General features: G+C 42.1%; 2 protein-coding genes across 2 annotated transcripts in view; both read right to left on the reverse strand.

Annotated features, from left to right (window-relative positions):
• Positions 1-10272, reverse strand: part of LOC105395354 (poly(rC)-binding protein 3) — a 172293-nt gene extending 162021 nt beyond the window's left edge. Inside the window, exon 1 of the mRNA XM_048623138.1 lies at positions 10028-10272. The gene's annotated coding sequence lies outside the window, so the exon portion shown is untranslated. The remainder of the gene's footprint in view (positions 1-10027) is intronic.
• A 7481-nt stretch (positions 10273-17753) lies between these two features.
• LOC119691229 (UDP-glucosyltransferase 2) lies at positions 17754-20181 on the reverse strand. The gene is made up of 4 exons (XM_038108186.2): positions 19295-20181; positions 18981-19203; positions 18635-18854; positions 17754-18281 (listed from the first exon to the last, which is right to left on the reverse strand). Exons 1-4 carry the CDS (start codon positions 20126-20128, stop codon positions 18011-18013), a joined length of 1548 nt encoding a protein of 515 aa, XP_037964114.2. The 5' UTR covers positions 20129-20181; the 3' UTR covers positions 17754-18010.
• Positions 20182-24551: the final 4370 nt, after the last annotated feature.

The following is a 24551-nucleotide window of genomic DNA, read 5'->3' on the forward strand; positions in this document are numbered from 1 at the left end:
ACTTAAGTTACTTTGATCGAAATGTAAGTAGGTAGGTACTTGAAGGTATATAAAAGTCTGTTATCTATTTACTTTAGTTCGGTTAATTTAACATGATGTAACAAAATTTTCTCAAAATACTGTATAATGTATATACGTACAGGACAGTATGTACTCGTAAGGGAGTTTGTTTCCTGTAGAACGTGGAACGCTGATGATCAACAATGGCCTCCCTCCTGCGTCTCCACAATGGGAATGTAATCAACATTTCGTATCCAACTTATGCGGAGACAAATGAGTATAAAGCCTTATAAGATTTTCTCCGGCTTCTTTCCGTTTAATATTATTTTGGATAGCAAATAAATTATATTTCCGTTTGTAAAAATACGTATTATTTCTACCTTTTCAACTTGACAACGGACTGGGAAACTTCCAGATGATTTCAGATAGCATTCCTGTGTGTTTTGCAGTAAACCACTCTAGGTTATTGTAAATCTCTTTTTATTTTTTCATGCTACTAGTGTAAGAAGGTTTTTTTTCTTACATAAAATATTAAGAAAGGTGGATACCATACCATTAAAAATATAATACATAGATAGCAACCAACACATTTCATAACCAAGCTATCCCCTCTTTGATCATAAATATCCTTCCACCCTAAGGTTGTCTTGAAAAAATCGCTTTAAGCGATAAGGCCGCCATTTTTGTACATATGTGTTTAGTATTTAAGTTATATAAGTTTATTTCATGTGTGTGTGCAAATAAAGAATATTCTATCTATCTATTCATGTTACTAATGATAGTACAAACACGCGGACCAAGCCCTCTAAGCCAGGGACTAGTGCGGGCCCGCGCTCCACGCTGCCTCCAGGACTGTGGCTCCACTGAACAAACAGGTCAGGGGAAAGATACAGCTTACGTGAAATGATACAGCAAGGATGTCAACATTAGGATAAGCCGAGATTTACAGAAGATGTCGGGAAAAATACTCCTATTTTTACGCTCTGTTTTTGTCAATCAGACCTAAACATAACGAAGAATGAAAAATTTACTCTCTCAAAGGAAATAAGATTGTTGAAACAAACATCCAGTAACATTCATTTTTGCTTAGATAATGCAAGCTCTGAAAATGTGAAAAATGCGAACACAAATCGCATTAAAACAGAAAAAATCGGTCGCTGATCCCCCTGGCCCGGCCGCCGCCGCCGCCGCCGCCGCACAAAGAGACTCCATAAACTGTCGACGCTAATATTTCGTGGATCACTCCCTCCCCCTCGCGGGACAATGGAACCTCTCCTCCTCCTCCTACTCACCACTCACCACTCACCTCGCGACGACCACATTGAAATGGAGATGTCGTGGAGTCGAGGGCAGGTGCAGCTGCAGCTAGTTGTATTTTACAGATGTTTGACGGATGTGATACCGATTTGTGTGTAGTAGTTAGTGACCCTGATTCTTTATTATTTATGTTAGTTTTTTTTTATTTAGTAAGTAACACATATGCACTGACACTCAGTGCAGCCCGCCCGGCCGGCGTCACCGCGGCGGCACTTGGCAGTCGATACCAATCTTTGCTGAATTGCCCTCGTATTAAGTGGACTTACTTTTTCTTAAGAGCTTCACAAAGAGCTCTTAAATAGTTTTTATTGGAGTTAGTGAAGCTATTCTGCTGATTACACTTCATTATTTAACACTTCGCTGTTCGCAGGCGACGCGACCTCGCTTGAAATGAATCGGGAGGCACTTGACTATGATTAGTATTCATTACCATGCAGTTTTGACTTTGTGAAATAAGTTAAATTAACTAAATGATAAGTTAAATCCGATATAAGAATCCATTGAGTTATTATAGACATGATGAACCTTAGAATTATATCCTGTCATGTCATAATTAAATCATGAATCTGGAAAGCTATAGATAGCATCCAGTGGCGTGCTTTGGGAGAGGTCTACGTCCGGCAGTGGATGCTATAGGCTGCAAAAGAAGAATCTGAATGATATCATTATCATGTCATAGAAACATGTAACACGTTCCCCGTGTGTTTAAAATAATAACTTTTTATAATTAGAAATTTCCTCCGTATTAGAAATATGCTTACACATTTTGTCTCTACAGCGATGACTGCGGAGAGGGAGGGGGGACGAGGCATTGTGCGAGTTTCCAGCCGGAAGGGGTCCCATTGAGGTCAATCATACACTTCACTTTCATCAAGTTGAGAAGTTTCAATAGTAGTACATTTCGACATTACGAAGAAAAAATATTACCTACAGCTAGTTGCAGAACTAGGTTTATGTAATGAACTAATGAATGACATAGTATTAGAATATCTCCACCGCACTATCCCCAGCGCATGCTATTTCTGTGTTCAACGCGACTATATTTAACTGACAGATTATTAACTGCGAGGATTTGCATATTACAAACATGACCTAACTTTGTACTAATTAATTTAGTTTTCCCTAAACAGAACTGAATTTCTATATTTATGATTTCAATTGAACAAAGGAATCAATTCTAATAATCTGCGAAGTTGGAGCTCCGCATCTGAACTAGAACTAGCTACAAACCGCGCTCCAAACACTCGCATAAACTGTTACAAACTAATTTAAACATTACGAACAATGCAACATTGAATTTAATTCTAATTTAACTTATAAAAGCTGTTTGCAAATGTGATTAATCGCGGAAACGACCCAGCAGGAACACATTGTGACTTGGAGCGCCAAGCCGTGTTACAGAGCCCTTCAGTATTTTATGTTTGCTACTAGGTAAACAAACAACAATCAACTTTAATTTAACAATCCGAAATATAGCCACATTTCTGATTGTTACCATAAGAAACATAAAAGGGAAGTACTCCTAATCATCAAGACAGAAAATTTCACTCTAAGATAATAATATTATAGATATTTTTTTTAACTAGCTGCTATACCTGTGCCTGTTCCGACACCAAATAATGGTTTCCGTATCGAACACTCTCGGGAATAAAGAACATTTAACGCTTGCGTAACCACATGTAGGTATTATACGTACCTACTTAAGTACTTATAAATTTCGCGTACTTTTTCCTGCTTGCCAGAAAAAATATATCTGAGGTAAAAATATTAGTCCAGGTTTTTTAAAATAATCATCATACTTGATAGGCCGTTGTCCCTATAGGTAATTACTAATATCAAATTTAACAACTCTCTTGCAAACCTCATTATAATAATATTACCTATATTAAAATATGTACTGCATTTTTACAAACGTCTGCAAAATAGTGTTGTTGTATTGCTGGAATGTCCGCGGCGCGCCGACTGCCGGAGCCGCGCGGAATCACAACACAACTTGAAATTGCCTTTTAACGTTAAATCTGAACATCACTCGCCTTGACAAGAAACAATTTAATAAGCGATGATCCAACAAAGAGTTCTCGTTAAATGCAAAGAACATTAAATAACTTGGATAGAACAAGAAAGAATATTTTTAAGCATAACATCTTGTTGGAACGAGCGAAGTTGAAACTTATTACATTGTGTTATGACGCGGCGCATTCCGCCGAGATGCCGCCGCCGCCGCCGCGACCGGCTACTGTTGGTGGATATTCTGAATTGGTTCACAATTTCAAGCATTTTCGTAGGGTTCGTCGTCGTTTGATTGATTCCTGTCGCTGATTGGCTGATACTTGTGCAGCTATTGTTCCCGGCCTGGCGGCAGCCGCAGTCGCAAAGTATCTCTTGCCAGTTAGTTCATTGTGTAAATGTTAATATTTACAAAATTTTATAATAAGACAAAGGCTAGCAAGCTAGCACGCGCTAGGTGTGCGGTAGGCGCAGTTAGGTGCATGTATTGTATATGTCAGCGTCGGACCCCATCAGATATTATTTTTCAATATTCAAAATGAATAAAAAATGTCGGTTCGAACCATCGATAACTGCTCGATAGCATTAATTAACAGATAGCCTTCAGGCTCTATATTTTTCAAATTTCATGTTTGACATGAATCCCAATTTCAGTGCAGTCACATTTAAAAATCGTAATAATATACCTAAGGGGTTCGGGATGGATCACGGGCCATATTCTATTCTATTCTATTCTATTCTATTCTCTGTGGGGGTGTAAGTACCTGCACCTGGTTCTCTCGAGTGGAACCTTTGTGCATATCCCCAAGGTCTAAACTGCCTTCCTAAGCTTGGACCATTTCCCACCACGCTGGTCCACTGCGGGTTGGTGGGTTCACATATCTAGATGTGCTAGATCTAGATATGCAGGTTTCCTCACGATGTTTTTCCTTCACCGTAAGAGCGATGGTATACATTGTACTTAAGTTAAAAGAACTCATTGGTACATGTCAGCGCCGGGATTCGAACCCGCATCTCTTGATTGAGAAGCGGGCGTTCACCCGACTGAGCTACCACCGCACGGGCCATATTTAATGTTCTAAGATTCTCTACATGTCTACCTTTCGTGATCGATACCGATGTAAATGGCCGGTCACTTACTCGAAAAGCTACATAATTATTAATTAGTATTAATTAATACTCGTATGGTGGTCTAAATCGAATTATTTAAGTACTTACTTATTAAAGTTATATTTTATGGTCACTGAAACTGTGCCCATATCCAACGACCACTTACCTACTATACATTCTAGTTCATCTCTACATCCTATTTAGCCAGTATAAAGATGATTGTTGTCTAAAAAGTATTTTCGAGCCACGTATGGGCAGAGGTGTGATGCGAGTATGATGATGGGACCGGTCCATCCACACGCGAGGTGGTTGACTCGCGGGAGGCGTCCTCGTCACATGTGGGTACTGTTGCACTCGCCGGTGCACGATTAGCATTCGCTGAGGTGCCATTTAAATGCATCTGCGACACAGGCAAGTCAGTAATCCGAATCTATAACAGGACTAACGCGGTCCGTTGGATTGGATATGTATATCCATTTTTTTTTAGTTTTATGCAGATTTGTTTGAAGAATTTCCCATGGGGACATTTCTGAACGAAAAGTAGCCCATGCATTATGAACTCAGGGATAATGCAATAGAGTAAGTAAGTAATACATGTAATATATTCTAATAGGTACGTAGGTACACAATCATATTATGTACTGTCTAATATAGTAGATATCTACGTCAGACAGTAGGTATCTGTGTAGTACCAACATAGCAAAGCGCCAGATTTCATAATTGAAAATAACATTTTTATTCCAATTACTTTCAGTGCAATGTATTCCACACAATGGTCAATGACATGAATTTTCATTTAGGTGCGTTTGTTTGTTACAAAATATTTAATTGGCAATTTGTTTTATTTGATTTTGTTAGGTTTAAACAAATATACATTTATTAATTAAAACGTAAATAGATTTAGCTGAGTCTGGTAAACTATAAACTTCCGAATTAAATAAAATTATATTTTAACATTGATAGACACGAGTAAGATATCTGAAGGAAGGAATCTCAAGTAGCTTTTAGCGAACTTCGTATTTGGTAGTTCTACAGATTTGGCCGAAACTTTGCACACTGTTAAACATTGAGTATCGGGTACACCTGAACACCCGAGTCCGCGTTGTTCTATGCTGTTAAATAAGATTTGGTATTTAAAATTAAATTAATAAATTAGTTTGCATAAAAATTCAAGTTTGGACCACTTTTGCAGTAGGATATGCTGTTGAAAAACTGCATCCGACCGTTTAAGATTTTTTTTAACGAATGTTATTTCATTGAGGACCAAACGATTCAGTAAATTTTTTTTATTGTTAATGCAGTAAGTAATATTATTAATTCTTAACAATAGTCATGAATTCATATACAAATTGCAATGTACCTATGTGTAGTTGTGACTTCTCGCTAATCGCGATGCGGACTAGTTATGAAAGCGGCTGCACTCGCACTCACACAGGGAGGGTTACCTCTATAATGATGAAAAACTAACAAACGAGAGCTTTGTGCTATCGGCACGTTTAATACAACAAGATAGAGCCATGGCTCGCGCAGCAGCGCTACGAAACTACATTTTTCGTCATATATATTATTACTAGCTGTTCCCGCGCGCTTCGCTTCGCCTTAAAAAGTTTTCCCGTGGGAATTCCGGGATAAAAAGTAGCCTATGTTCTTTCCCAGGGTCTAGACCGTATCTATACCAAATTTCATTCAAATCCGTTCGATAGCTTTGTCGTGAAAGAGTAACATACAGACAGACACAGTTACTTTCGCATTTATAATATTAGTTAGGATTAGGATGTAGAGTGACCCCCCAGGTACTGAGTGAGCCGGGTCTAGTTTTTCCGCGACACCGGAGCACCCGCTACTTACTGCGGAGAGATTTAATGTTATATTTCTTAGAAGAGACACTCTGTTATTTTAATTAAAACGTAACGAACGTTTCTATAAAATTAGATAAATGCAGGCAACAGTTGTGGCGCGGATCCATACACGATCACCGGCGATGCCACTCGTAACTTGTAACTAAAGGTTCAGATTCGGAAATGATAAAGATATCCTGAGGCAAATCTTTACCGTAATTTGGTGAATTGATACAGACCTACATAACCATCTTACAGTATGTTGGTAAAATTCTTGTAAAAGGACGACGACCAAAAGCTGATATATATGATAACCCAATACCACGAAGAATTTCCACTACCTTATGTAGGTAACGTAAATTTATGTTTCGTTTGCGATAACAAAATTACAGATATTGGACTTACATGATATCTTTGCTACCTTATATCCATGAATAGTGACCCAAAAATTCAACTCAAAGTTTTCCTTTGGTATACGAAATACTGAATAGATTTTCCTGGCGATAATACAAGATAAGATACCCCTTATGACAGTAGGTCGGGGTTTTATCAGTGTAGGAACATTCCCTTCGTCTCTTCGGAGTCCGAGGTTAGCGCAGAGCTACGACGCAGCTTATTCTTTACCTTGAATAAACATAGTTTCCTTGATACCTGAAATACTGGAAAAGGCACCGAACACCTAGTAGGAGCGGCGGCGGCGGCGGCGGCCCGCGTCACGCGTCCGTCGGCTCCCGGCGGAGGGATGTGTCTCCATTCCCGCGCCCCACGAGTACATAATTTAAGTCATAAAGAGCCTTAACGGAACGACTTTGTGACATATTTATTTTATTTGCGGGAATGAGTTTAGAGTCTCGCTGACGGCGGTGATATACTGCGCGAGTTAGCGCCGGCCCGGACCCAGGCCGGCCCGGGCAGGCGTCGTCCGGGCCAGGCAGGGTCCGGGCCAGGCTGGGTCCGGGCCAAGCGGGATCCGGGCCAAGCGCCACCCGGGCGGGCGGGCGCTGAATACTGAAGCGGCGCTAAATCCTGCTCCGTCGTGCGTAAATTGAATGAATGTCAGAGCTTTTTACGCCGTGACCCTTCAGCGAGATTGATGCAACCTCCGTACTTTACAAGTACATACTTATGTTACACTATTTGACTATAGAACCTACATTGGCGTAAGACTATAGACAAATGTTTGAAATTCTAATTACCTACTTTTTATTTTATTTAAATGCTTATTTATCTGCTGTAAGTGGGCCAACAATAACGATGAATATAATATCTTCTGCTCTTGAAATAGTTCCGACGATAAGTTATCTAAGTTGTCGACAATTATGCCTAATAACTATTCCAATAATGTCTGAATCCTGCCTCCGCCAAACTGTACCGGATCCAATTTAATTATTCGCTGTATTTATAATTAATTTGTGACGATATTAATTCCGAAGCTATTTTAATTTGTGATGGATGGAATATCACAAATTACAATTGCCCTGTTACAAGTTACAATGTATGCGTACAATATAGCTTATGCTTCGCCGGGATCGAATGGCGATGATTGTGTTGGTGTTGTCGCCACATGTACATATGGTACATCCGGCATGCGGTGTTCCCCGCGGCTGCTGTCTCCTCGAGGGACGCGGGACGCACTCAGCTGGGAAGACATTGTTGTTGCCAGAACAAGAAACTGTGTAAGAACAGTATTACTTATACGGGTAGCGGCCTCTTCCAGCAACTCCAGGACGAGTGACGATTGCATTCGAAGCTAGAAGAGAAAATCTGGTAGTCTTCTAATCGTAGTTTTACATTACTTGTGAGTTCGCATAGTGCCGACACCGCCGCCGACATCGAGGACACCGCTAACGGTCACAATTAGGATCGTCCTACGAATAGACCGTGTTCTATATTTGAATTTAAGAGTTGATCTCTTTAAAAAAACCGCCTCTTTGGTCCACTAAGTAGTGATCGAGGCTTGTAATGTCCAATTTATTTTGTTGCCAAAATTAACCGTCATTATTCTTGTGGCGGGATTGCGGGTTCCGGTCACATCTCACCGTCATAGGGATTCTATCACATACAGGTTAAAAGTAGTCATCGTCAGCACACCACTAGCAGTCTAGCACTTGCCTACAATAGTTTTTTTTATAATCAGTGAGTGAAATTATGAGAAGTCCGAGTGGGCATAAACCCCGCGTGAGGTCCGCGGGGGCGGGGGGATAATGCGGTGGCAATTCGCTGCCCACCTTAATGATTGTTAGTAAGAGTTATGAACAATATGAACGCACCGCGCCGCCCGCAGCGCTAGCACACGCAATTTACGCACTTGCTGATTTTCAGCATGCAACTATTTTAGATTTACTAACTTATCTAGGGCCACTTGCACCAACATATTAAATCTAGTTTTTGTGTTAAATCTCGATTTAGTGTCAAATTTTATATGGAATGACGTTTCTTAAATCGACATTTGACACTAAATCTAGATTTAATATGTTGGTGCAAGGAGCCCCTAATGTTGTTTTTCCGTAGTGCAACTGCACGTACCTCTCTTGTGATTCAGTCAAAATACCGATCTTATTGAAAAAAAAAGGGTGTTAAACACCTATAAACAAAGTAAGGAGAGTAGTTTGTAAAAATTGACGTTCATCAGAAATTTTTATATTTGTACGATGAATAAAAATTATTGATCCTGACTTTGAGTATAGTTTTCTCTTTGCAAAACAACGAAAACGCTTCGCAGTCAATTCAATGTTTGTAAGGTAATATCATCGTATCAGTGATGTCATTTGAATTCCCACAGCGCATTCAGAAACGTGGCATTCCGGCGAGTGTCACCTCAGTGCCTTTGAACTTCGATAAGCAATTGATGCAATTTTAGGATTCAATTCCACAAAGCTTACTGCGCAAACGGGATTGCAGCCGTCACCGGGCGAGAGGTGGGATCAATGCAAGTATCGGGGCTCGCAGTGTCATACTACACGGTGACTGACCCGGGACGGTCCTGGGCAGTCCGGGGCAGGTCTCCTAGTCGTCATGAAGTACAGTTGTTCCACCGCGGCAGCGCCCGCAGCTCACGGCAGAGAGTGCCGCCGCCTATTAGCAACCTATCCTAAGTAAATGTGGACTGTTTACTGTTTAAACTTAACGATATTGACTTACTCTCGCTTGCCATTTGAAATTGACTCTTATTTTCACTCAACAAAGTTCAACAGTTCGTCTTAGTAAGCTGGATCCTGCTGAATACATTTTCCAGCGCTTAACAACTAAACGGGTAATTTGAGTCGCTAGTTAAAGCCTCGTTTTCTTGTATTTTGTTGGGAAACAAGTGCTTTATGGTCGCCCATTATTGTTGTAATTAGGTTTACCACGGCCGATCATTTTAATTAGGTACTTAAGTATCTATTGTTTCATCATCCAGTTTTTTTTAAGCATGAAACCCATAGGTAAAAACAATTTTACCTTATATCATCCGATAACAATAAAAATATTCTTAAAAGTATAAGTATGTAAGCAAACAATATTAATTGTACACCAAGTTTAAATAGCACTTAATTAAGAGTTGGTAAGTAAAATAAACATCTTAAAATGGAGCTTCAGATATCACAAAGAATACAATCATTGCGATTTTAATTACAATCCGAGAGACAAAATAAAGAAGCTCCATAAACGAGGACTTCACGCCTCGTTGAATAATGAAACGCGTTATCAAAGAGAAAAATAAAACTAGAGAGCTTTCAAAAAAAGCAAAGTTAGCAGGTAGCGGAGGTACTTACTTGACAGATGCAAATGAGCCGCTTCCCGCGCACAGACCACTTCAACGTCACTCACCGTCCAAACTCTACGAGTAGTCCTTATTATTGTTATTAACACTAAAGACGAAAAATTTACTATGAATTACTCTAGGTAGTTTAAAACTATTTATATTAGCGAGTGCAGGGAGAAGTTGTGTCGTGAGTCGAGCGCGCGCGGAGCGACGGAGCACGGAGCAGGGCGCGGAGCGAGGAGTCGGGGAGCCACGCGGCGGCAGACTGGCCGGGCTGCTCCCCGCGGCGGCGCCGGCCGGGCCACCGCCGACCCTGCGCCCTCCGCGCAAGGTGCACCTTGCAGCGCCGCGCCCGCCCGAGACGAGGGAAGGGCTTCCATCTCCCCGGCAGCAGAACGACGTAAACGCTGCGCAAAAGCTTCACTTGAATCCGACGCTATTCAGGAAAATATACGGGTGGATTTTCAGGAGGGACGGCGAGATAAACACCTGACTTTAGACGTCATACTGAAAAACATATGCCCGCTTGGCGGTGTAGCAAATACCATAACGAATACTTTGGCTGAACATACTCCATATTATGCAACGCTGGCGCCCGTATTGTGCATTTATGACATTTTCTGGTCCTTCGAGCCGGTCCCGGCTCGAGCTCGCCACTTTGTGTACGAGATTTATTTCAAACATGTCGGTAAGTTTCCCCTTCTTACTAGATACATTCTTAGTCTGATAGCAAATCTCAACCTAGCTCAAGCACTTCGGGGCGAGTATCGAAATTCAATTTAAATTTACCCTCTTTGTAACTTATTTGCGTTTATATATATAATTTCGAGGTATTTAATCTTATCACAATAATTGCATGTTTGTTTGTGTATTAGATTTTAAGTATGTATCGTAAATGAATAAATCCTAACTAATATTATAAATGCGAATGTGTCTGTCTGTTACTCTTTCACGCCAAAACTACTGAACGGATTTAAATTAAATTTGGTATACATATGGTCTAGACCCTGAGGCTACTTTTAATCCCGGAATGCCCACGGGAAAACTTTTTTAAGGCGAAGCGTAGCTCGCGGGAACAGCTAGTGATAGATATATGTATAGCTTTATGGCATAGTTGACTTTAAAGGCGTGTAGTTAAGATTTGGCTACCTGTCCTTAACAAATACTTATTCCTTCCTCTTTCCTACCTTTTCCTGTCTCCGAGTCTCCTAAATAGATCAAAAAAGATATCTCACATAATGAATTGTACGCACTTTTGTAACAATATTTCACGTTCAAAAGTGATGAAAATCCGTAGGTATTTCCGACCATTGTCATACCTAATGCAGGAACAACATGTTGTAATGCGGTGCCGCGCGTGTTCGGAACTTTGTACAGAAACTGAAACATTTTCTACTTTTTACTTCCTTTTTTCAACATCGAGTTTTCTAATTTTTGCGCTTTCGATGAGCTTTACACTCGCACACCCGCCGCCTTCGCCGCCGCCCCGCCGGGCAGCTCGGGTGTTCATCCCTACATTATCGCTGTATTGTTTCCAACTGCATATTTTCCTGATGTTTTGTTACAAGAATTGTTTACATGGATCGTATTAGTAACATCGTTTCTTCGCTTCATTGAAAGTGAGTTATAAATCAGCATAGGTAAACGTTACGATATGGCTGCATTTTTTTTCGTTATACAGAGACATAAATGACTATAAAACCTTAAAGCCTAGGACCCTAAATTCCGAAAAATTCATACCAACTATACGTAAACCAAAAAATGGTCCGGGCAACCGATGATGTGGGGATAGAATAGACCACGAATAGCATCCGCTACGTAGCGTGGTACGCCACCCTGACCGACCTCCTCTTACATGGTAGAGGGCCATACGGGCTGATGATGAAGAATGGTAAAGGCAACTCTATTTACAGAAGATAGATAGGTACTTACTATTCGTACTTAAAATATGTGAATATGCAGTATCGCACCACACACGTTGTACCTAATTGAGCTCAGTTATAGTGCAATGAGGATCGTCGTGGGGGCGCCCCGCTCGCTGTCTCTGAGACATACTCGCACTCCGCGAGTGTCGGCGGCGGCGGCGGTGGCGGCGGCGGCGGCGGCCTGTCGCGAGCTCGTGACACTTGACACGAGACACGACACATTACATGACATGGTATGATAAACTGCCCGGTGTAAACTGTGCTGTAAGCTGTAAACGCTTCCAATGGTACTGACTGTGCCCCGCGCTTCGCTTTTTGTGTGATTTCTGCAGAAACTTTGTTGGTCACGTGACTTTTTCACTATGCATAATTATTTTTTTCGCAAATTTTTAAATTCAACATATTTTCCATATATAATCCATAATATTTTGGCTGGCGGTTGTTGTATGATGAACTACATTTTTTTTACTATGTACGAGTATGTGTCTCATAATAGTCATAATAGCATTTCCTGTTTTTTTGTTATATTTTGTAATATTATGTTAGTGTTCATCATTTAGGCCGATGTCGGTTATCTTTGAAAAATATAAATAAACAACTACTTACTTACAATGTTTTAGCGGTTGGAGTGGAATAAATCATAGAAGTTTCCGATCGACGTACTAGTCCAGAAGCCACCACTAGCGACAAATAATTAGTTTAAATAACAATATTACGGTGAGGGCGTTTCCACTAAACATAATAGTGAAGTTTGCATCACAAATGTGGAGGCGAACAGCGGAAGTGCTCCCTGACTAACTCCACACAACTTCCGCTGCCTGTAATTGTGTTCCCGCCGCCGCCGCCGCCGCCGCCGCGTGCTGAGTGACTGTCCGTACCACTGCGGTACCTCATTATTATTGGGAACTAGTTATCGTGCGACTTAAATTAGTTAGTTTAGTTTAGAAGTTACGGAGGACGGTACGCACGGAGGTGCGGAGCGACCCAAAATGTATTGTGTACAAAATGATTTACCTGAATATTCAATTATTTAAATTTACCCCTTAAATCATTCAATATAGGTACGGAGTAACAATAAGACGTATGTATTACTTAGATGCCACAATTAAAACTGCGTAGGTAATAATCAAAGGCATTCCAAAAACAATTTAACTATGAACTATGTTACTGTAGGTTATACTAGTATCTATTGTATGACCTACTTTAGGAGACACGATGCTTTAAATGTTCAAAATATAATGTTATTATTTAAAATAATAACCATTCAGTGGCCTTTCAGGCTTTCAGGCGCAACAAAGCCGCTATCGGCCGCGCTCAGGTATGAGGCGATAGCGCCGGCTTTGTTCCACCTCGATCGTACGCTATGACACTACTAGGTACATCACTTTATTGTTCGATAAATAGAACAATTTATGTACTTAATAGATTCATCAATAGACAACCATCTAAAGATAAATAATATTAGTACAGTACGCTTCATATACGAATGAAACAACGCTACAGTGACCTGGGGGTCACTGGCGAGGCTGCGTGTGAATTCAGTACAGACTTCAATATTTTTTTGGTGCAAACATTTTTGGTGCAGAAGTTTGTGTTAATGTGGCAGTGGCGAGCTGCTGAAATATTAAATGAGTTGCAGTGGACGCCGCCATGTCGAGTTGTCGACCACGCGCCATGAATTTAGATTGCAAGTTTATTCCAAGTTCAAACAGCCACGGCCACTCGGCCACGCGTCCACTAAGGGGTCTCTCTAGCTTCACAAAAAAGAGTGTCCTGTAATCGGCATGTTTAATTCAAAAAGATAGAGACGTGGTTGGCGCAGCAGCTCGGAACCTCGTAAGCTACAGAAACCCCCAGAACTGATATGATTGCTAAACTAGCCGCCTCGTGTCTCGGCGCTGGACGCGTGTAGTGCACATCCACACTTAACCCACAGAGCACAGGTTACACGGAGCACGGCTCGGCCAACTTCATATCTTTCAGAGAGAAAATATCTTTCTTTCAGTGTCATTTACAATACGTCCTGAATTACATAAAGCATGCAGCAAGGCGTAGTAAACAGCTGCCGATGATGCGCCGTGTAGAAAAGTCTCAAACATTTCATTGAGAACTTAAGAATGCAATAAAAAGTCCTGTCGTAGATTTCGTGTGGCTTTTCTTGTCAAGTTTATTGTGGTGTGAAAAAAGCTAGCTGTGTCATGGAGTGCCGCTGCGTCCCCCCCCCCGCATCCTCCACTGCTGCTGCGGTTTAAACCACTTAAAAGTTGGAAAAGTCTGTTTGAGTCACAACAAGTCAAACAACCATTAGATAGACAAGTTATTTCTTATTGAGGCAACGCGATTAAGCATTAACATCAACATCGTTTAATATAATAATAATAGTAAATAAAAAAAATAATAAAAATAATAGTAAATAATAGATGATAATAGGCTGCGGTTTCAGCGAATGTTGTAAGTAAGCTACATTATTACAGGAGTAGGTGGGTTAGGCATTGTGTGTAGACAGTTCTGTTTGTGTCTGTGGTCTCACAATGTTCATACACACACACACACACGCACACACACGCACACACACGCACACACACACACACCCGGCGCTATCTCCGACCGCCACGCGCCGCGCTGTCTCCTCATCTCACCGGCTGACACGTCGTGACGTCACAAGTCCCACAACGTCTGCGTGACGTCACAAGTAGTCACATCGACTGATGATACGTGACTAGAAGGAAGATACTGTGCTAGAAGTGTCCGTATATCATGTACTTGAGCTGGCTCCCGAATAAAAGGGTATAGAGTGGAAGTGATTTAAATAAAATAGTCTTTATATACAATCTTTTAAGCCTTTTAAGCCTTAAGCGAATACATTAACAAACAGATCAGTAACCCTAAATCTGACATGCGTCGTACTGTGTGGAGAGTGATCGAGGCTGAAACCGGTCGAAGCGAGGCGCGGCGCGGAGGGGCCCTCGACCTGCTGGTGAGCAAGTCTGCCGGCAGCAGCCAGGAGCAGCGCGCGGGCGCCGCCGCCGCCGCCCTCAATCGCTTCTATGTGGAGGCCAACAACGACCCTCGCTCGCGACCCGACCTTGTTGTCGCTATGCAGTTCCTCGATAAATATTTAGATGGCAGGCCAAAACCAACGTTTCAGTTTGTGCCAATAACATTATCAGAGTTAATAACTGTGATCAAAAATATTAAACGTAAGAACTCGACGGATATAAATGACATGCCAACGCACGTATATGATTATGTACCACCAATACTAATCTCGTTGTTATGTATGTTGTTTAACAAGTGCGTTGAGTCTGGTGTTTATCCACAGTCTCTCAAACAGATTAAAGTCCAGCCGGTGTACAAGGGCAAAGGGGAGATGGATGTAGAAAAGAGCTATAGACCTATAGCTCAAATCCCAATATTTTCTAAGGCATTCGAACGCATAATTAGCAATAGACTCGATGAACACTTTACCAAAAATAAACTGTTAAACACTCGGCAATACGCATACCAAGCTAACAAGTCTACAGTAGACGCCGCTCGCGACGTCGTGGCGCGGGTGATGGGCCGGCTCGAGGACGGGCGACAGGTCGCGGCCATGTTCTGCGACCTGTCGCGCGCCTTCGATCTTGTTAATCACTCTCTCATACTGCAAAAAGTTGAGTAAGTACGGTGTCGAGGGTGATTTCCATAAAACTATATGTAGTTTCCTGTCACAGCGTCATCAATGCACATGCGTTCGTGGTGCTAAATCGGAACTCGAGCATGTTGGTAATTGTTCTGTCCCTCAAGGGTCAATAATGGGCAATAGTCTCTTTCTCATTCTAATGAATGATATATCCACTGCGTCTGATGAAGCTGAATACGTTCTGTTCGCAGATGACACATGTGTAATAGTAGCTGCCGATGACTTCGACCAGCTAAAATCTAAACTCAGGCGTGTCACTGGCTGTCTAGCTCATTGGTTTTCCGCCAACGGAATGCTACTGAATGTTGAAAAAACAAAGGTTATGCACTTCCAACTACGAAAAACTAGGGGACACGAGCTGAACGTAGTTTGTGACGGGGTGGCGGTGCCGCAGGTGGACCAGGTCCGCTACCTGGGCTTCACCATCGACGCCGGCCTCACGTGGGCGCCGCACATCGACATCACCTGCACTAGGCTCTCATCTGCGTGCTTTGCTCTGTCTAGGTTGGCCCCATCTCTAACAACTGATAATTTAAAAAAAGCCTACTATAATGTCCTCCTAGCCGAATTTCGGCCACGGCGGCCAATCTCAATTGAGATCACACACACGGTTACTTTCACTCCATACTTATTTACGGACTAGACTTGTGGGGAGACGCAGCAGACTGCGAAAGCGCACTAAGGATGCAGAAACGTGCCATAAGAATAATTGCCGGTGTACCCTGGGACTTTTCAGCGAAGGAGCTTTTCAAGAAATACAACATCTTAACGCTTCCCTCGCTGTACATATTAGAAATCGCTAAGTACGCGTGGCGTAATCTGCCACAATTTAGCAAAAAAAAAGACACGCACAATATTAACACCCGGCGTCGCGATCAACTTTGTATACCTGCTAGGAGGTTCACCAAAGCTGACAAGTGTCTCCTTACTCTTGTTCCCAAGGTGTACAACTCTCTCCCTGACGAAATAAAAAGTGTGCCTAGTGAGTCCATATTCATTTCTAAGTTAAAAAAACCGGCCAAGTGCGAGTCGGGCTCGCGCACAAAGGGTTCCGTAGCAGCAAATATAATATTACAGTTAAATCAACCTATCTCAAAAACTATAAGAGATACTTTGATCAAACCAAAAATCGTTGAAAGAGTTAATTAGCATGCATCACCTCTATTTTTTTTAGAATTTTATACCCCGTAGTTATAAAAATAGAGGGGGGGGGACATACTTTTTACGACTTTGAGAGCTGATATCTCAAAAACCGTTCACTTTAAGAAAAATGTTTTTTAGAAAACTTTATATCATTTTAAAAGACCTTTCCATTGATACCCCACACGGGTATGTACATCGAAAAAAAAAATTTCATCCCTCAGTTACATGTATGGGGGGCCCCACCCCCAATTCTTTTTTTTACTATTTAGTGTCATATTTTTGTAGCGGTTCATACAACACATATTCCCATCAAATTTCATCACTGTAGTACTTATAGTTTCCGAGTAAATCGGCTGTGACAGACGGACAGACGGACAGACGGACAGACGGACATGACGAAACTATAAGGGTTCCGTTTTTGCCATTTTGGCTACGGAACCCTAAAAAGCTACTGGTTGGTATGGCATGCTATACAACTAACGAATACTTTCAGACTGTGAAAGCCATTCCTTGATTTGATATATTTTCGTACAAATATTGTACCTATATTGATTTATTATATTTATTATTATTATGGCGATAAATTGTATTAATTGTAATTAACTTGACATCTATCAATAATACTGTATTAATTTAATTTATTTGACATTGATAGTATGAATTTATTAATTTGACATTGAAATATAATGTGAATGATGCTTTTTTTACTGTGACATTTTTTGTAATACGTACTCATATAAGTACCATATATTTTTCCTTTGACTTATAAATTATTGATTTATGAATAAATGAGTATTTCAGTATTTCAGTATTTCTTGACTAATTTTATTTATCTATGCTAATCGTAAAAAAATTAGTATTAGATTCTACATACTGATTCGATATCAAGTCAAAATCCAAAAAAACACTTTAGGTACTTACATATCAAAGTACAATCTCAATAATATCATGCTTATAAAGTGACTAGCACCGATAAAAAATAGCTAAAAAATAGGTAGGTATTAAAAATTTAATAATAGAACTGAAAATTAACCAGTACCAGTACGTAGGTAATTCATGTAAGTACTTTTGTATTAGACTCCTATTATACTCCTATAACAGGATGTTGAACAAAAATGGGTACGTAAACCTTTTAATTCTGAACAACTTTTGTTTCCCTGTACCTACACTATTCTCTCCATACACACAACACACAAACACCCAGTCATCAAATCACTAATAATCCTCACTAAACTAATTCTTCTTAACCTTCGCAGTTCTCTTGAACAGCGTAACATAAAATGGTCCTCAACACGACTACGCAGACGGTGATAGCGGCTAGCGCGGCGGCGGAGATCGCTGCCAGTACGTCGAGCATGAGGAACTCTGCCCAGGAGACGCCGGCGGCGGGCGCGCGGAGGTGGGCGGCCCCGCGGTGGCGCAGCGCGTGCTCGGTCCACCACACGGCGCGCTCCAGCGGGGACTGCGGCTGGTCCGACACCACCGCGCCCAGGCGTTTGATGCTGGCACGGTAGCTGCAGGAGGAACATGGAGAAGATAGATAAAACGTTTATTTGTTCCACTTAAACATAACATACCTACTTATGTAATCATAAGGATAAAGGATAAAGGAAGAGATTAGCTTAGGCAATGTAATAATCAATAATCAGTGTAATATAAAAGATCGGCTGCTATGATAAGATGTAGTGGGTACAGATAGTTTAACTCATTATCATAGCGACCTTGATACACTATGGGTTTAATTATAATCACGTTGGCAACTAACCGTTTGTGCCTATCATTGTAGATAATAATCTCAATTATCCAGCACCTGAGTATAAAGTGTTTACGGAAATTCACGTGTTAATAATGAAAACAAAACACTCACGAGTCGTCGTGGATGAGCGTGTGTATGGAGGCGGCGAGTAGCTCGTCGGTGAGGGCAGCGAGCTCACGCTTGAGCCCGATGTGCAGGTGCTCGTACTTCTCCGCGTTGTACCACTGGTCCCCGAGCATGGGGAAGGCCAGCAGCGGCACCCCGGCGGTGATGGCCTCGTCCGTGGACTGCAGCCCCGCCTGCGTGATGAACAGCACCACCTTCGGGTGCCCTGAATGGAAAACACGGTTAAAATTGGGCGGTAGGGTCAAAAAACGATGAAAAGACGAAAGAATATACTGTCACATTGAATATGCAAATAAATCTAGCTAAAATAGATGATTCAGCTAGAACTTACTTAACAAATCAGCTTGCGGCAGCCACTTGGAGATCCGGACGTTGTCGGCCTTCCCCGGCATCTCGTCCTGGTCCCACTTCCACAGCACGTCGTAGGGCAGCGCGGCGAACACGCGGTTGAACAGCTGGATGCTCGCCGCCGGCAGCCGCGACGGGGACACGTTCGTGCCGAAACTCATGTAGATCACGCCGTGCTTCGAGCTGTCCAGGTACGATTTGATGTCCTAGGGTACAAAAATAATGTAAAATTTAGTTTGAACTCTGTCTTTTACAAGAGGATACGTAATGATTGGGAGATTCATAGGAGATACTGACCGATGGCAACTCCTGCGGCGGCTTCTGGTGCAGGCCGCCGAGGTACACGACGCCGGGCGGCGCGGGGCGGTTGCCGTCGAACACGCGGTGCACGTTGAGGAACAGCAGCTGCGCGCGCGCGCCCAGCTCCGCTACGCGCGGCGCCCCCGGCACGTGCCGCGCCAGCACCGCGTCCTCCGCCGCCTGCAGCTGCCACTGCAGCCAGTGCAGCGACAGGTCCTCGTAGATACCCTCGATCTTCTCCCAAAGCGACAAATTGTACAGCCTCTTTCGCGACAGCTCTGGATAAAGAATCGGGTGGGAGGGTGCGCCAAAAACTTGGAAACTGGGAGGCAGAGCACCGAACGAGCTGATCTGAATGACGGGCGCGTCGAAGATGTGTCCGAGCACGAGCGCGGGCCGCGCGAGCGCCTCCGTGAACACGAGGTCGTAGGGGCCGGCGGCCAGCGCGCGCCGCATCTCCGCCGTGCCCAGCTGGTAGTCGATCACGTCGATGATCGCGCTGAACCCGCTCTTCAGCGCGTTGAAAGACTTCTTGGAGTTGCCGGTGATCTCTTTGACGAAGGCCTCGCGCCACAGCTCGTAGGAGCGGTCGTGGAAGTCGACCTCGGTGAGGTTGGCGGGCGCGGCGCCGGGGGGGAAGGCGGGGTCGGGGGTGAGCACGGTCACCTGGTGCCCGCGCCGCGCCAGCTCCTGCGTGAGCGGCCGGAACACCACCTGGTGGCTGATGGACGGCACGGGGAAGTAGCACAGGATGCGCGCGGCGTTGCCCCCCCCGGCCAGGAGGGCTAGCGCCAGCAGCAGCGCGGGGGCGCGGGGGACACACGACACCATGCTGACTGCGGCGACGGCGGGCCCAGTAGAGCAATACTGACGCACTACACGCGATACAAGATTATTTAAACGAGACACTGAATGACTGAGCACCTTTATCAACTCAGACATGATAAGGATATACATATAATTGTTTAGAATTTAATTATTGTTAGATTTTTATCAAGTATTAAAAAAATCAAAAGTAATGAGATAAGCCATAATAGTTATGATGGACTTTGTACTATACATGGACTTTGTGCTGTGAGTGCAAAGTCCGTCTTTCAGATATAGATTTTTTTATAACATAACGTATAGTAGGTACTTACGTTACTTTTTACTTCATTGTTTACCATGAAAACTACAATCTTATAATAGATAAGTACTTACTTACTATTTTTCAAATGTTATTTGCTTAGAGCAAATTGTTTGAGTCAATTTTAACTCTGAAGCTAAATCGTTCATAGCTCTTAACAAACTTAACATAAAGATTCGAATTGAAACGATACGTGCGGTTGTCGGTACAGTGGGCCGCGGGCGCGGTTGGCCGGGCCGGGGGCAGGCGGAGCGCGCGCGGGGGCGGGCGGGGCGCGCGGGGGGCAGGCCGGGCGGGCGCGCGTGCGGCCCACTGTACTCACGTGCCTCGCGGGTATCCAGATACTGGCGTATTTGCCAAAACAAATTTACTCGGGTGCGTTATCGCACGTACTGAATAGCAATGCTCTAAACCCTTTCTTGTAAGGAGTTCAGTTTAAATTGAGTGCTAAGGGATGTCTTTGTAAATTAATGATAAGCTATATCCGTATTGTATCAAAATAATAGTGTCCTCCCACCCGATTTTCGACTACGGCGGTTTTCATTGGTATCACCCATCTGCCAAGTACTTAGTCAGTATGGATGGGCTAAAAATAAATAGGTAAGTAAATACCTAATCTACAAACTTAGATTCAGACAGAATATGATAAGCTTACTTACGTATAGTATAATCAGCTAGCACGAATAAACTCAAATACGTAACTAAAATCTAAGTAAGTAGGTACTTTATTAATATTTTACCGCTAAGCTTCATCGCAGCGGGCAAAGTTCAATGTAAGCTCGGCGCTCGCACGGCTAGCTTCAGGAAATGAACAAAGCATTATGAAACTACATTAATTCCTCCAGTAGGTACATTGGGACAAGGCCGACAGTTTCACCTGAAAATATATTGTTCTGTCGACGAGCGGCTGCGGCGGCGGCGGGGGCGAGGCCCATGTCTGCCGGAGAACCGATCATGGTTGTGAGTTATCGAGAGACTACAATCAGGGAACCACACCACCACCAGCGGACCGTGGGACGCCCTCCTGTCGCCTGTCATACCACTATGACAGATATGGCTGGGGGAGGGCGAGGAAGAGTGTTGTGTTGTGATGCTCCTTGCTGGGAGAGACCTATGCATACCTACGAGTATGTTCAGATTTCAGAAGTGGATGAAAAATGGGGAATTATTTTTATTAGACATGATAGACTTGCTTTCAATTACGCCTAAAGTTGACCATAAAAGTAGTAGGTACTATCAGTAGAAAATAATAAAATTTAATAATTGGTAGTTTTTTTACGATCAGCGTAAAGAGCCGTACGTATAACCATAAAGGTTTCATCGTTACTCAAAATGACATTTTAGATCCAGCGGAAAATCTACCATTTTAGTTTAATTCTGCATTAAAATATCCTCCCATCGCAAGTAGGTAAGTACTTAATAAGCATTCGGGAAATTGAATTGAAGTGAGTTATACATATTTATGCGACATTTCAGAAGTCTTTCGTTACCGACTATGGATGGAGTATGTTAGTAGCCATAGAAGTAATAATAATAATTCTATAGATAGGTAAACCTGGTAAAGACACAAAGTGTAGCGTTTTAGTAAGTACTAGCTGTTCCCGCGCGCTTCGCTTCGCCTTAAAAAGTTTTCCCGTGGGAATTCCGGGATAAAAAGTAGCCTATGTTCTTTCCCAGGGTCTAGACCGTATGTATACCAAATTTCATTCAAATCCGTTCATTAGTTTTGGCGTGAAAGAGTAACAGACAGACAGACAGACAGACAGACAGACAGACAGACACAGTTACTTTCGCATTTATAATATTAGTTAGGATGCGGAGTTATGTTACCTAGGTAGGTTTATTAAATTTATGACTTACTTACTCATTTCAATTAAAATTTGTTAGAGCGATGACTATGGACAATTTAACCAGGGACAACCTGTATTTATAAATTATTGAAATTATTGTTAGGTTTAGGAAGATAACAATTAACACAACACCACACACTATAAGTAAGTACATGATTAAGTTTTATAACGTAGGAATTTCGGGCTGAAAAGTGATTTCAGTAATATGAAATAATTAAACGGGACATAACTTTGGCACCTAATTATCTGTGCCCACATTAATTCAGAAGTTTAACTAATTAAGGTTTTATGTGTGACCCGGGGAGACAGCCCGCCGCTAAATTTATCACATTAAAACAAAAAAATAACTCAGATTACGTGAAATGGAGCCATTATCCCACACCTCTGCGCCCCGCACAGGCGACGATGGTGCTGCCACCTGGTGCCGGCGTGTCTCCTCGTGCAGCCCCGGCCGGCCTCGCGGAGACACCGCAGCAGCGCCACCGCCCCTGCACGACACCTGAACCTGATACTATGTAGATGTAGTAGTGAAATGCACAAAGTAAATACATAGCATTACACCCGCGGAGTAACTGTAGTCACAGAGCGCAGCTGACAACTACTCGCTGCCAATAAACTAAGTAGCACTCTCGTGTACCTACCTACACACACACACACATATGCACATACACACACACTACACTTGGACGTGCAAGTTTATTGGCTATTGGAGAGGGTTTTATGTCTCAAATGCTACAAATTGAATGTTTCTATTAAATTATTGGGCTATCAGCAAGCGGACCTTTCTGGGAAAATCGATAAATATATCAATGCTAGGAACAGTTTTCACTGTCTAAAATTTCGACACCTAAACGTTATTTAATAGCAGTAAATGCAGTTAGTTCTACTAATTAAGTAAGTGATTGAGAATAATGTAAAGTATGTAATAATGACTGTGTTTCGGCGCGGGTCCCGGTGGTCCCAGGTGCCGCCCGTGGCTGCAGTCTGCAGTCTAACTAATAACTCCTAATCCGTATCCACTAATCTCAGAATATTGTAACTGTATATGAAATGGCTCATTTTCACCGGCCCTGTTGGAGAGCCGAACTTGTGCCAGATTCATGGGTTTGTTTGGAGTATTCTAATTCAACTCTACGCTCTTCTTGCATTTATGTTTTTTCGTACTATAAAATCAAAACACTGGCCGGACAAACTAATCCTAAACAGATTTGGTTTATTTTCTTTTTTTAATCGACTTAAAAAAAAGGAGGAGGTTCTCAATACGTCGGGATCTTTTTTTTTTTTTTATTCTCGCAATTTTCTCTTAAGACTCTTTCATTAGATAAATAGTAAGAGCCGGAGGCGATTGGTTCAATGTTGCTCCAATGCGAGGTAGGTACTTTAGTTTAGCTGTTGGTAAAAGAGAAAAAGTAGACAACTTAAAAAAAAGATACTTAGTATTATTTTTGCCCTTTACATTTCTAAAGACTTAATTGAAATATAACAATAGATTTTTTGAGTCGCCGCGTCGATTAGGGTTTTTTTATCTCATTGATCGAAGTGTACTAACCGTTTCTATATACCTATAAAATGTTTGATTGAAAATAAAACATACGTCTGTCAAAAGTCAAAACTAGTTTATCATCCATCAATAAAAATTCTATTTTGTAAAATGAATTCCAACCAAAAATTGTATAGGTAGTAGGTAGACGGTACTTATAATTTATGTTCGTATTAATGTCGCAGGCAACTGGTTTAATCTCCTGTTTGATTGAACCACTAGCCCGTTCATTGGATGGCGCTGTTCAGTTGTATGACTAGGCCGAACGTTGATTGTACAAGCGTCACAAAACGTCCAACTAGTTAGCTGACTTAAAATCAGTCAGGTGGTGAATAAAACAAATATGGCGTCTAACAGCTAACAGCTGACACTAAAAGCACCTATATGTTAGTTTTTTGCAAATAAATTAGCTTTAAAGTGCGTTATTTGTGTTAAAATAGTGTGACAACATGGATTTACCTATTATTACGCCGCGGGCGGATAGTTTCAAAGAAAAAAAGTGGCGAAACTGGATTATTATGAACAACAATATGAAGGTACGTTTATTGTTATTGTTTAGTTAATTTGTGAGATAAGAGCTTTGTAACATAGTCTTTTTGTTGACTCTTGTCTGGTGATGTTCACCCTAACCAGACATTACGAAGTTGCTATACTATATCCCATTCAACGACCTCGCTGAATGACGTTCAGTCAAGACGTCGAACGTTACAATCAACGACTTGACGAGTTGTCCTTTAG

This window comes from Plutella xylostella, chromosome 9 (genome assembly GCF_932276165.1).
Source record: "Plutella xylostella chromosome 9, ilPluXylo3.1, whole genome shotgun sequence".
Lineage (NCBI taxonomy): Eukaryota > Metazoa > Arthropoda > Insecta > Lepidoptera > Plutellidae > Plutella > Plutella xylostella.

Bases quoted from the DNA above. Each gene is read 5' to 3' on its own strand.
- LOC119691229 (XM_038108186.2), bottom strand. From the start codon at position 20,128: ATGGTGTCGTGTGTCCCCCGCGCCCCCGCGCTGCTGCTGGCGCTAGCC. The intron at 18,855-18,980 runs GTAAGTTCTAGC...TTTTCCATTCAG, and splicing joins GCCGCAAGCTGATTTGTTAA to GGCACCCGAAGGTGGTGCTG. The intron at 18,282-18,634 runs GTGAGTGTTTTG...TTCCTCCTGCAG, and splicing joins ACGCTCATCCACGACGACTC to CTACCGTGCCAGCATCAAAC.